The sequence below is a fragment of the Ovis aries genome, chromosome Y, assembly GCF_016772045.2.
Source record: "Ovis aries strain OAR_USU_Benz2616 breed Rambouillet chromosome Y, ARS-UI_Ramb_v3.0, whole genome shotgun sequence".
Classification (NCBI taxonomy): Eukaryota; Metazoa; Chordata; class Mammalia; order Artiodactyla; family Bovidae; genus Ovis; species Ovis aries.
The window spans coordinates 1,727,503-1,741,686 of record NC_082741.1 but is presented as its reverse complement, the minus strand read 5'-3'; the positions used below and the strand labels follow the sequence as shown (position 1 = coordinate 1,741,686).

Genomic DNA, 14,184 nt, shown 5'->3' with positions numbered 1-14,184 from the left:
TAAAATTTTTAAGGGGGAAGTAAAAGGAAATGATTTCTTGAAACATGCTTTGACGTAATTGTGTTGAATCCTCATCTGCGGTGTGAATTCAGGCTTCTCTACCCTTCTGTGTTGTGATTTGTTGTTGTTGTTGTTGAGTTGTTCAGTGGTGTCTGACTCTCTGCGACCCCATGAACCGCAGCACGCCAGGTTTCCCTTTCCATCACCATCTCCCGGAGCTCACTCAAACTCATGTCCATTGAGTTGGTGATGCCATCCAACCATCTCATCCTCTGTCGTCCCCTTCTCCTCCCGCCTTCAGTCTTTCCCAGCATCAGGGTCTTTTCCAATGAGTCAGTTCTTTGCATCAGGTGGCCAAAGTATTGGAGCTTCAGCATCCGCCCTTCTGATGAATATTCAGGGTTGATGTCCAGTGAGTGAGTGAGTCAGTATGCCGATACCGTCTGCTATTTAGAAGGAAAATCTCAGTGACCCAGCACACACAAAAGTACTTCTCTTGCTTCCGGGACGGCAAGGAATCCAGACAAGAATCCCACATATAAGTAGACCCACCGGGCAAAGCGTGATGACTGATTTTGGTAGAATCACACATTGTGTAGTTGGCTGCGGTTGGCCTGGCAGGTGTATTTGAAATGAAGGTCAGACATCCCCAGGGCAGACAGGGTTTCTCCAGCTCATGTTCAAAGGCTGTTCATCTCTATGATGATTTGATCAACCTCTGTGCCTTAGGTGGGTTGCAGCTCTGCACCACATAAATTGTTTAGGTTATTTAGGAACAGAAAATGATGGGAAAGGGCCTTCCCAGGTGAAGCTAACTGTGAAGAACCCGTCTGCCAATTCAGGAGACATGAGAGACTCAGGTTCGATCTCTGGGTCGGGGAAGACCCCCTGGAGGAGGGAACAGCAACCCACTCCAGTATTCTCGCCTGGAGAATCCCACGGACAGAGGAGCCTGGCGGGCTGCAGTCCACGGGGTCAAAGAGAGTCAGACATGACTGGAGCGACTTAGCACTCAACAGTGGTGAGAAAGGCTAGAAGACGCTTAGCCAACGTGAAGGCTGAATCACAGGCTGGGTGTCCTGTATGGGGTGAATTTTACTGCTGTTGACCTGCTGTGTTTGCGTGGGTCCGTATCAACGTGTCTGTGTTTCTGTCTTCTTGCCCCCACCCCGGCCCAAACAGGGACCTCATCAGGAAACTGCTTGTTACTGACAGAACGAGGAGGCTGGGAAATATGAAGGTCAGTATTTGTATCCCTATATGTGGAACGGTAACGGCTTCCCACGTGAGGTTCATGGTATAAAGTCTGCCTGTCAATGCAGGGGACGTAAGAGACTCGAGTTCCATCCCTGGGTCGGGAAGATCCCCTGGGGGAGGGAAAGGCAACCCACTCCAATATTCTTGCCTGGAGAATCCCCCTGGACAGAGGCGCCTGGAGGGCTACAGTCCACCAGGGTCGCAAAGAGTCGGACACGACTGAGCGTCTCGGCACGTATTAAGTGGTACTCACTTTAAATGCCTCTCATCTGACTTGAGGCATGTCAACCATGGCAGAACAGTCTTACCCTTTCATTGGCCAAATTTCAGATTTGATTCACCCAGAATCGGGTCTCCTCAGCTCTCCGAAGAAGTCAGTGACTCAGCAGTGATCTATAAGTTGACGAATCGTCACTTCTTCATTTACGTATACATTTTTTTTTGGTTCTGAATATTTTTAAAAATTTTCACTGATGGATAATTGCTTTACGATATTATGTTGGTTTCTGCCACACGTCAGCCCGAGTCCGCCATAGGGATACCCATGTCCCCTTCCCCGTTGAACCTCCCTCTCGTCATTCACATGCCGTGCAGTTTACCCCTTTAAATCCGACAGTCGGATGGCTTGCGATACGTTAGCAAAATGATGCACCCGTTACCACAGTTTTAAAGAACAGGCTCGTTCCTTCCAGAAGAATCCAGTAACCTGTAGCTAACACTTCTCTGAGGTTTCCGGACTTCCCTGGTGGTCCAGGGCTCAAGACTCCAGGTTTCCGCTGCAGGCGACGCGGTTCCTATCCCGGGTTGGGGAATTAAAATCCCACACGTTGCAAGGTCTTTTAAAAAAAAAAAAGAAAAACCCGTCTCAAGTGTGACATCCTCGATTTGCACCGTAGTCACGTGAGTTAATCTTTGGGCCGAAGTGAGCAAATCATTTTGTGAACCTCATTTTATACGTTTGTAAAAGTAGGTCAGGTGGTAAAGCTTCCCGCCTGCAGTGCAGGAGACCCGGGTTCTATCCCTGGGTCGGGCAGACCCCCTGGAGAAGGAAATGGCAACCCACTCCAGTATTCTTGCCTGGAGAATCCCCATGGACAGAGGAGCCTGGTGGGGCTACAGTCCAGAGGGTCGCAAAGAGCTGGGCACGACTGAGCGACTAACACACTCACACACACAAAATGAGCGTAGCTTCAGCTGAAGGAAATCGTCAAGGTGAAAATCCCACTTTACATTGGGACGGCTTGAACCATAATTGCCCTTTGGTCTTTGGGGCAGTATACGTGTGAACAGCATGTTGCTGTTTAGTCACTGAGTCATGTCTGACTCTCTGCAACCCCATGAAGTATAGCCCACCAGGCTCCTCTGTCCATGGGATTCTCCAGGCAGGAATACTGGATTGGATTGCCATTGCCTCCTCCAGGGGATCTTCCCCGCCCAGGGATGGAAGCCATATGTCCTGCCCTGGCGGGCAGGTTCTTTTACCCCTGAGCCACCAGGGAAGCCTGAGCTCCATGACTGCATTTGTTTCGATCGTGACCAAAAGCATATAATGACGCTCACATGCCTTCATCGGTGTTTTTCTCTGGGGACAAAGGCTCGATTCATGGCGAACCCGTGTTTCTCTCTGTGTGGAATCCTCCAGAGCTTGTCTGTGCTCCGTGCTTTCCCATCCTGCCGGCCTTCTCTGCGCTGATGACGGCTGTTCCTTTTTGCAGAACGGAGCCGAGGACGTCAAACAGCACCGGTGGTTCCGGCTCGTGGACTGGGGCGCAGTCCCCGAAAAGAAGCTGAAGGTACGGCTGTATGTCAAATCTGCCACCTCGTACCCGGGGAAGCCTCAAGCTCTCCTGAACACACACACAGGTTCAGTTGGTAAAGAGACCTCCTGCGATGCAGGCATGCCCGATTCCATCCCTGGGTCAGGAACGTTCCCCTGAAGAAGGGACGGGTAAACCACTCCAGTATTCTTGCCTGGAGAATCCAACGGACAGAGGAGCCCGGGGCGCTGCAGTCCATGGAGTGGCAAAGAGTCTTAAAAGAACATCTATACCTTAATCGAAAAATACAAAACAAAAGGATACCAATGTCAGTAGTTACATCAAAGATAAGCGGTCCCCCAACCTCACAAGTAAAATCATGGGAGTTTGAAATGTGAGAATTGTCAGAAGCTGACACAGCGAAAAGGCAGGACGCAGATAGACTTGCTCGATGTACAGTTTCTGCAAAGCTTCAGCATGCAAGAAACACAGTATGTCCAAAGTGCAGTTAAATGAGGCGTGCCTAAAGGTAACGACTTCCTGGGGCAGACTTGCTCCGTGCAGGGTTTCTGCGAAACTTTGATTACATTAAAAAAAAACCACCAAAATGAAGGAGTATGTATGTGTGTGTGCGCCCTTAGTCACTGAGTCGTCGTGTCCGACTCTTTGCGACCCCATGGACTGTGGCCCACCAGGCTCCTGTGTCCATGGGGATTCTCCATGCAAGAATACAGTGTGAGCCACCAGGCAATCCCAAGAACACTGGAGTGGATAACCTATGCTTTCTCCAGGGGTTCTTCCCAACCCAGGAATGGCACCCAGTCTCCTGCATTGCAAGCTGAGCTATAAAGTGCAATAAAACTAGGCGCACCTGAATGGAACAACTTCCTGGTGCAAACTTGCTCCATCCAAGGTTTCTGCAAAGCTTTGATTTATAAACAAAACAAAACATAGTATCTGTATGGTGCAATAAACCTAGGCATACCTGAATATAACAACTTCCTGGTGCAGACTTGCTCCATCCAAGGTTTCTGCAAAGCTTTGATTTATAAACAAAACAAAACATAGTATCTGTATGGTGCAATAAACCTAGGCATACCTGAATATAACAACTTCCTGGTGCAGACTTGCTCCATCCAAGGTTTCTGCAAAGCTTTGATTTATTAGAAAAACAAAGTATCTGCAAAGTGCGGTAAAACTGACGCATGGCTGAATGTAAGCTCACTGGTGAACACTGTTCCTCTGTAACCACGGCGCTGTATCTTTGATGGTTCCTCAGCCCCCGATTGTCCCCAAGCTGTGCAGTGCGGACGATACCTCCAACTTCGAAACGTATCCTGAGAATGACTGGACTTCTGCCCCGCCGGTGTCACAGAAAGAGCTGGATGTCTTCAAGAATTTCTGAGCTCGGGACTCCCCGCCTGGAAGGTATGTCTTTATTTTACGTATTGATTTTTGAAATGTCAAGGCACCTTTTAATTTCATTCATCCAGGATAGCACTTGAAAGTGGGTGAAAGTGAATGTGTTAGTCGCTGAGTCGTGTCTGACTCTCTGCGACCCCGTGGACTGGAGCGCAGCAGGCTCCTCTGTCCATGGGATTCTCCAGGCAAGGAGACTGGAGTGGGTTGCCATTCCCTTCCCCAGGGGAATCTTCCCAACTCAGGGAATGGAACCCGGGTCTCCTGCATTGGCAGGTGGGTTCCTTATCATCTGAGTTAGCTGGCAAGCTCTGTATCAGTTGAATTCTGTTTATTTTTAAATTTCTTATATATATACTTTTTTTTTTACATATACATGTATTTCTTCTTTCTCAAATTCTTTTCCCATATAGGTTATAAGAGAGTACTCAGTAGAGTTCCCTGTGCTCTATGTTGGGTCCTTGTGGGTTGAACTGATTTACAAAACAGAAGCTCACTTTAGATTGTGAGTCTGGGCCCTGTAGTTTTTTCTTCATCATGAAATGTTTTGTCTGATGGTGAGGTCCTGTGGCAAAGTACCAGGAAACGGGGACCCACTTTTGTTTCTGGGCTGAATCTCTTTTCAAATTGTGAACGAGATTGGGCTAGTTCTCTGGAACATGGAGAACCCACCTTTTAAAAAAAAAATTGTTTCCATTTTCTTTATGTGGCATTCTCACTCCGTAGAATTCAGGCTTGTGGGTCTTTGCAATAAGAATGTGAAAGGAATCTTTGGCTTCTTTTGTGCCACCGTTGTTGTTAGTTAAGATGACAAATGGTACCCAGGTGTTTTGAAAATTTAACAAAATCTGGACTTCCCTGGCACTCCGACGGGTAAGACTCCATCCTTCCAATGATGCAGGTTCAATCCTTGCTTGGGGAAATAAGATCTCTTGTGCCACACAGGGCAAGCAAAAGATGAGAAAGAGTAAACATTTACAGAAGTAACCAAATCCTCTGTTTCATTTCACGCCAGTCACAGGGTGATCTGAGCCTGCCTGGGACACACAGTGGCCCCCATGCCAACTCGAGGAAGCATCTATCTTCTTGGAGTAAGGGTGCTTCCGCATTTGGATACGCCCGGATGTGTATAAAGAGATTGCACAGCTGTTGACGTCCGTGGCCCTGGAATTATTTAATCTACTGGAAAATCGGCTGCACAGTAGGACTCTTTGAACTTTCGTTTGGTTGGAGGTTTTCTTCTTTTTAGCCTCGTGTGTTCCTACTGGAATATCTTGGTTTCGTTTTTTTTTTTTTTTCCTCCGTCACAGACTTGACTTTTTAAGTTTGAGCTGAACTTCTTCAGATATGACCACAAACTGTGTGTGTGTGTGTGTGTGTGCGTCTGCTCGTGTCTGTGTATAAAAAAAGGCGGTATGCTTGGAGCACAGAAATTGTGGAGTGATGTACATTTTCTTACTTTGCAGAGGTTATATTTATGTTTCAGATTTTTTTTTTTAATGAATCTGTTCTCTTGCTGGACAAAATTTTTAAAGTTACGATATATGTATTTTTTCTTATCTTACATGCATTTTATGGTTAAATCCCATGATGGTCTGTATCCCTGTGTCTGGTAGCCTGAGGCCTTGAAACCAGAAGGCAAAGAGAGGAGATGTGAGTTTGAATTTTAGTCCCAAGACTAGCCACTGAGTGCGAATGTTTTTCAAGGACTTTTGTCTGTGGCATTAAAAAAAATTTTCAGACTCTGTAGGGAGATGGCGAGCTATTCGTATTCCGGGTTCAATCCCTGGAGCAAATGGGCATCTCCCGATACAGAAGCGTCTCTTGTCAGCGTTGGCTCGAGGAATTCAACGCACGTGTGTTTCTTTTCCCCTTTGGTTTTGGGAAAAGCAAGGAACGGAAGGGATACGATGGAACCGTTTGAACCTTCCTTGTTTCTGCGTGGTTTTCGCTCTCCTCATCCGTTCGCTGTGCTTCTGGTTTCACAGACCTGCCCGGCCTGTGCCGGACAAGCCTGCGATGAGCTTTGTTTTCCCTTTGGACCCGAGGGCTGGGTGAGGACCGTGAGCTCTGTCGATCCCGAAAGCCAGGTGCCGAGCGTGTCGGCCTGAGCCAGTGTTGCTGTTTGAGCTCGTGTCTTCCCAGAAGCAGGACGTGGTCAGAGGTGCTTCGCATCCTCATTCATTGCCGTCTTTGCCCTCTTTCTCTTCTGCTTTCTGATTCTAACCTTTGCTGTGGAGAAAAGCCTAAATGGGACTCAGCTGGAAAGACAAGAGTGGCTCCAACCCGTTGTGTAGAATCCGGTCGTAGGGTCCAACCATGCCCTAGCCTGCGGAGGTCTGTGCATTTAAGCAGTCGTTTCTAGAGCCTTCAGTGGCTGCCGGGAATCAGTCATTAGACCTCCCAGCCCGCTCCTGCCCCCCAAGCCCTGCATCCTCCCTTCTCCTGCCCAGAAAGGTGCCGCTCCTTGGACTGCAGGGTTGCAGGCAGAGTGTGTCCTCGGGTCGTATTGCTATAAAGGCTTGGGTGCGCCCTCAGCCTTCAGCTCCTCAGGTCTCTGCAACTCAGGTATTCTGGGCTCACCTGCCGACACTGGTTTCTTTGCTGTGCTGGGCCAGAAAGGTGCGTCTTTCCAGCTTTTGCTTCCCTCGCTTCTGTAGGCACATCTAGGGGTGTGGAGAGCTGATGTTTGGGAAAAGTAGACCTTTTTTTTTTTTTTTTTTTTTAATGTAGCACAAATGTCAAAGGACATACATGTATGTATCAGATTTGACCATTTGCACCGTGAAGAATGGATGCTTTTGAATGGTGGTGTTGGAAAAGACTCTTGAGAGTCCCCTGGACTGCAAGGAGATCCAGCCAGTCCATCCTAAAGGAGATCTGTCCTGGATGTTCATTGGAAGGACTGATGCTGAAGCTGAAGCTCCAATACTTTGGCCACCTCATGCGAAGAGCTGACTCATTGGAAAACACCCTGATGCTGGGAAAGATTGAAGACGGGAGGAGAAGGGGACGACAGAGGATGAGATGGCTGGATGGCATCACCGACTCAATGGATATGAGTTTGAGCAAGCTCTGAGAGTTGGTGATGGACAGGGAGGCCTGGCGTGCTGCAGTCTCTGGGTCAGGAAAAGACACAAGTGAAGCTGCGGCTGAACAACAGCAACGGCTGGGTCAGAAGACAAGGGCTGTGTGTGCTTGAAGGAGATGTGAAGAGAAACAACACCGATGGAAGCTTTGAGCCGAAGGCGCTGAATCACCCCCTTCTCATAAATGACCTCATCTTCAAAGAGCAGTCCGTTCCGTAGGTGAGAGTGAGTCCAAGGTTGAATAAAACAAACCTTACAATGGGCAGCTCATTAAAAATTTACTTTCAAAGGGTGCACTTGGATAAATGTTCCCAGAGAACTGTTATTTTGAGTCTGTACTTTTCCATCACCACGCTGTTTGGATTAGATGGTGAGCCAGCCACCTGGGTCTAAAAGTTTTATCATGCCATTTCTGAACTATTACGTCATTGAATGTTAGAAGGTTGAATGAGCAGCGTGAACCTGCACAGAGATACGGACCCCACGAGGAAAAGCATTAAGTCTTGTGTCCTCTGACTATAAAAATAAATGAGTATTATTTGGAGCTTTATGCTTAAGAAAATGCAAAATAAATGAAACACGTTTCTTGAACACAATACAAAAATTGTAAATACACATGTTGATCCCGATGCATAGTTTTTTGGCTTCATTCTTCCTCTCTAGGATGTAATTTATGAGATGAAAATAGCACAAGAACGCACGAAAATGCGTTGCCTTAATTTTGAAGAACTATGCAGGGAAAACAAAGGTTCAGATACCGTGGATGGCTCGCTTCTGTATAAAAGCATGGTCGTTGACCAGCAGCCATGGAAAGCCAGCTGGAAAGGAAGAGGAATTCCAACACTGCCAGGCGGGGTTCACCTCACCTTTGACACCCCTGGCGACCATGTAGTCAGGGAAAGCATTATGTGCTGCTGGCTGGGCCGTAAATTAAACGGTCTGACGTCATGCAACGCTGGGCGCGATCAAAATGAGTCTTAAACACATGGACGGCTCACCGCATACAACCGGAAGATCGTTCACTCCCTGGAGGCATTCTGTGGTGTTCGAGTCTTGGATCCAAAGTAATCAGGGTGTGCAAGGCTTTGAAAAACGTTCACCGCCACCGTGACGACATTCCGAACCGGAAAAGGATCTGTTTTTTGTTTGCTGCCATCTGACAAGTTGGCAATATCTCCTTAAGTGACAATAACTCTTGAAAAAGTCTTGGGACTCCCCCGCCAACCTCTCCCTGGTGGCCTAGTGGTTAAGACTTCACCTTCCATTGTTGAGGGGAGGTGATGTGAGTTTAATCCCTGGTGGGGGGAGCTAAGATGCCACTGCCTTAGAGTTAGAAAGCCAAAAATATGAAACAGAAGCAATGTCACAAATTCAGTAAAGATTTTAAAAATGGTCCTTATTCCACGCTCCCACCCCCCCCCCCCCAAAAAAAAACTCATAAAGTCTTTAGGAAATGCATTGATTTCAAGAGGTGGATTGGGGTGTGTCTTGTTTTCCTCGGGGAAAAATAAAGCCAGCCTGGTTTGAGAGCCATCCGTAAAACTCACAAGGAGATAAAATGCTAGCCGGTCATAACGGCATATTGCCCATGGACATGGCAGTTGGGATATCCCGCTCAGCAGACATGTATCATGGCCGGCAATGGGGAAAAAAAAAAACCAACAAACCATGATTTCTGCTGTCGATTTGTCAAAATATGCAAAGGAGAAAAAACCCCGATAACCGGCGTGCATGTCACACCATCATGATGCTTTAAAACTCCTCGAGCAGGTCTGGCATCCCCTGTTTTTCACCCTCTTGGGAGATGTTTGCCCTCCTTCTCTCTATCTGCATTTCAGGACCAGCCTGCCACCCATCCGAGTCACCGGCTGCGCCAAGCAGCTGAGTCTTGTGACTTGCCTTTGCCGTTTCTGCCTACGACCTACGTTGCCTCTCGATGGGAAACCACTTTTAGCTGTGAGACTGGGCTCCATCCTGTTCATGCAGGTCCCCAACGCCCTGCTCTGCAGGCACCGAGGGTCACCCCCACTTGGGTGAGCCCTGCAGACTGTAATCACTCCCCATCGTAACCACAGAATCCTCGCTGCAGCTTCAGGAGCAGAAGAGTGGAAATTTTTTTTTTTTGGTCCCCAGCCCTCTTGATTTTGCCTCACAGAATTGACAGCATTGTGCAAGCCTTTTGATCACTCCCAGTGGAGATTTGAAACGAGATGCCCGTGTTCTTTTTTTTCCGGTGGTCCATCTGCCTGGCGTGTGTTCTGTCCCTGCTGAGACATTGGGTATACTGTACGCTTCTTTATCTGTTTTTGACTAATCAGTTCAACTTGCGTGGGCATTGCTGACTCACCAAGAGCAAAGAGAAAACCCACCTGTATGATTGTCTTAAATAATATATTTGAGTCTGTGTGTGTGTGTCTGTGTCTTGGTGGAGGTTGAGCGGTGGGCCAATGCGTCCACCAGGCATCATGTTTTCATACCGAGCTTGTTCCTGGTGACCCCGTGTGGTCACCACCAAACGCAATCCTGGATAATCAAAAAGGAAATATTCTGGAACTGGTTCCTCTAAGTTATTGTGTCTGGAAACATCTTCTGTTGATATTCTCTTTGCTTGCTCTTCCACGGTGGACTCGTGTCTTATTTAAATAGAACTCATGGCACGTGTGTGTATTTTTTTTTTCTTGCAACTGGGATCAGAAGGGTTTCTGCTCACCAGCCGCCTTTCCTGGCTCCCCGAGATGCTTTCTCCGGCTCTGCAGGGCGGTCGGAGGTTCCTTCTTTCTCAAGGGATGAAGCATCCAGGGCTGGTGTGCCACCTTCCTGCCCAAGTCATACTTGGAGCCCCGCCCTGATCGTCTCAGCTTTCTCTAAAAAAGAAAAAAAAAAAAAAGCCTGTATCTGCACCTCTCCATTCCTTGCACAATGAAAATCACTGTGATTTGTGTGTGTATACACACACACCCTGGGAAGATTTTACTGCTGTCTAATTTATGGAATGATACCGTTGATTCCAGGTTTGTTTAATAAAACTTTGTATCTTTTAAGATAAAAGTCTGACTCTGGTTTGTTCCTGTGGTCATGGGAAAAGCTATAGCTTCTCTGCTTTCATCTAGCCCTGAGTGGCAATCTTTTCTTTTTAAATTTGTATGTTTTGCTGAGACGTAAGTGACCACAGAATTATCTCTGTTTCAGGTTTACGACATAAGTCATTCTATATATGTATATAAAGCAAAACAAACAAAAAAACACTCTAATACATCTTGGTAACATCCATCCCCTTACAAAGGTAGAAATAAATGTTTTTCTTGTGCTGAGATCTTTTATATTCTGCTCCTTTAAAACAAGCTGTAAGTATATGATACACCACTATATCACACACTGGCCAGCATTTTTGGCATTTCCCGTGCAGTGAGCAAGAGCAGCCTCAGGCAATGTGTAAAACGGAGGGGTGTGGCTGTGTTGAAATAAAGTTTTATTTATAAATGGAGGCTGGGGGGCCGGGTGTGCCAGCCTCTCATCTGGTGGCCTGTGGTGTCTTGACTAAGTCACCTTTGCGGCTTGTTCAAAGTGTTCCTTCATCATTGTCATTACAAAAATATTTTAAAATTTCCTTCTCACTCACTCACATATCTTGGCTTGACACCCAACTTTCCAAGTCCCCTTCGAAGTTTGGTTTAAAAAAAAAAGAAAAAAAATCCTGCCTTTCTCACTGTAAGTCAAACCCATGTGTGATTTATAACACTTGAATCGCATCGTTGCAGCTGAGTATCAGACTTCACAGCGCTTCCCTGATGGCTCAGACGGGAAAGAACCTGCCTGGGATGCAGGAAACATGGGTCTTTTCTCTCTGTTGGCAAGATCTCCTGGAGAAGGGAATGGCATCCCACTCTAGTATTCTTGCCTGGAGAAGCCCGCGGGCAGAGGAGCCTGGGGGGGCTACAGTCCACGGGGTCACAAAGAGTTGAACATGACTGAGGCACTCAGTACACACAGAACCCTTGATAAACACCGTTTCACTCTTTTTTGTTTTAATTAGCCTTTTTAGATTCCACGTATAAATGAGGTCATACAATATTTGTGTCTGTCTCTCTGTCTGTCTAACTTATTTCACTTAGCATAATACCCTCCAGGTCCATTTCCGTTGCATAAAACTGGCAGGATTTCCTTTTTGTGGCCGAGTAATATTCCATGCTATGTATCTTCCGCATCTTCTTATCCGTGCATCTCTGTACAGACACTGAGATTGTTTCCGTATCTTGGATGTCGCGAGTCATGCTGCGGAGAACACGCGGCTCCAGATATCTCTTTGCCAGTGGAAATCAAACCCACCGTGAGATGTTAACTCACACCCGTCAGAATGGCTTTTATCGCCAAAGACGAGAGATGACAAACGGTGGTGACCGTGTGGAGAAAAGGGAACCCTCGTGCACCGTGTGTGGGAATGTAGACTGCTGCAGCCAGGCTGCAAAGCGGCGTGGAGGGGCCTCAAACAGTAAAACTGGAAGTCCTTGTCCTCAGTCGTGTCCGACTCTCTGTGACCCCAGGGACTGCAGCCCGCTGGGCTCCTCTGTCCACGGGATTCTCCAGGCAAGAACGCTGGGGTGGGTTGGCATTTCCTTCTCCAGGGGAGTCAAGAACTACCATGAGATTCAGCAATTCCACTCCTGGGCGGACGCTATGATTTAACATTTAAAAAATAGTTATTTTCTCCTCCCCCTGTCTCCCTTAAAGGTAGTGAAATGGAGGCTGAGAAAGACTTAAGTTGGTCACGCAAAGTCTCATAGTTCATAAATCGTGGTGCTGAGATTCAAACTCCCATCTGATCCGTGCTCATTCCATTGTACCACACGACATCATAATAAAAATGCTAGGCTCGTCGTTGAAGAAATGAAGAAGTAGGTTCTCTGTATTCAGCATTGGCTGACGAAGACCCCCAGTCAGTGTATTGACACGGAGAATTGGACGCTTTGGTTTGCCTTAAGACAAAAAGCCCTGAACTACTTGAACCCCGGCCGGTCAACCCTGTTGAGAGTCACATTTATTACCAGCAAATTGCCTTCCAAAAATACAGACCAGAGGCTGCTTTAGAAACTTGTGAAGCTACAAGTTCAGATAAACTTAAAAAATTTTTTTTAAATTGGAGAACTGAACTGACCTGATAGTTGAGTTACAAAGTTGCAGTGGTTTTGGGTGTATAGCAGAGTGAATCAGTTATACATGTATCCACTTGTGTGTGTGTGTGTGTGTGTGTGTGTGTAGCAGAGTTAAGTCTGAAAAGTGACTGAGAAACCTTCTGACATAGACATCAGAAGGGGGATGGAGAGTTGCCCCTCCCTTGCTACTGTTAGCACGGGAGTTATACACTTTTTAAATCGGTTATTACAATAAAGCAAAAGAACGTCTCAAGGTTGTTAAAAAATTTTAGCCGACCCACTCGCACACTTTACCTTTTAAGGTGAGAGGATTGGAGCTTGTCAATAGAAAGATCTTACCGGAGCCACTCCCATAATACACATTCTGAGCTATCAGGATCAGTCAGAAGGTTTTCAGGAAGGAGAAACTGTCCTCAAGCAGGATACACCGTGGGTATATAATCCTTAAGTGAAAGTGAAGTCGCTCAGTCGTGTCCGACTCTTTGCGACCCGTGGACTGTAGCCCCCCAGGCTCCTGCGTCCATGGGATTCTCCGGGCAAGAGTACTGGAGTGGGTTGCCATTTCCTTCTCCAGGGGATCTTCCTGACCCAGGGATTGAACCCGGGTCTCCCACATTGCAGGTAGACGCTTTAACCTCTGCACCACCAGGGACTGTATTCTTAAATTCAAGAATACAGTCTCTCAGAAAACCTCCTGTAGCCACTGAAAGTGAAGATATAATCCTCAGTGCAGAATTAAACTGACTTGTTTGTTGTGTGACCATTAGTTCCGGGCTTAGAGAAAAAAAACGTTCTATGTGACTGATTAAGGAGTGTAGGCAAAGAAAGGCGTTTGTTCTTTCCTCCTCCTTGAGAATTCCAGAGCCCTGTCTCGTCTTCCGAAGCCCCAGACCCATCTCCTTCTTGGGGACCCCTGACCCCTTTCTCCTCCTCAGAGAACCCCAGACTTCTCAATCTGCCTAGGAATTGACTCTCTCAGTCCTCCCTTTTCTTTTAAGAGAATGACGTTGCCAAGGGAAAGGGGTGTCGTTTTCAACTGCTTCCTGCTGTTGAGGGGCGTCGTCCCTAAATTGTTGAGGCAACATACTCTCTTGACCCTCATGTTGAGGGTCTCTGATCCAGGGACCCCAAGATGATAAGTTGCAGGAGGTTGTGGCACTCGAAGGAGCCTGGACAACCACTTGTGACTTCCAAGCTTTCAAACGGTTACAAACCAACATTATACAGTTACAGATGTAAGGCAAAATAGTCTTTAAGCCAAGTTAAAACATAACCAAAATTAAAACTTGTATTATGTCCATAGTTAAGGTACAATATGTTATACCAGCCCATCTTAGGATTGTTGATGTCATCATGGAGTTGAGGAAAGTTCTTTCCTTGAAGCCGAGAAACCCACGATGGGATGCCTTCAATTGGTGCTGCTGTTGCTAAGTCGCTTCAGTTAAGTCCGACTCAGTGCAACCCCATAGACAGCAGCCCACCAGGCTCCCCCGTCCCTGGGATTCTCCAGGC

General features: G+C 47.0%; 1 protein-coding gene across 4 annotated transcripts in view; it reads left to right on the top strand.

Moving 5' to 3' along the window:
• The window catches only part of LOC101116807 (protein kinase cAMP-dependent X-linked catalytic subunit), an 84,177-nt gene that overhangs the window by 50,542 nt on the left and 19,451 nt on the right, over positions 1-14,184 (top strand). For 2 of the 4 annotated variants that reach the window (XM_060408622.1, XM_060408620.1), the window contains 4 exons: positions 1,183-1,240; positions 2,973-3,050; positions 4,294-4,442; positions 5,449-10,570. In XM_060408622.1, coding sequence (XP_060264605.1) covers positions 1,183-1,240; positions 2,973-3,050; positions 4,294-4,419 — 262 coding nt within the window. In that variant the 3' untranslated portion in view covers positions 4,420-4,442; positions 5,449-10,570. Of the gene's footprint in view, positions 1-1,182; positions 1,241-2,972; positions 3,051-4,293; positions 4,443-5,448; positions 10,571-14,184 lie in introns of those variants that run through there. The other 2 variants (XR_009598975.1, XM_060408621.1) reach the window with 1 other exon arrangement.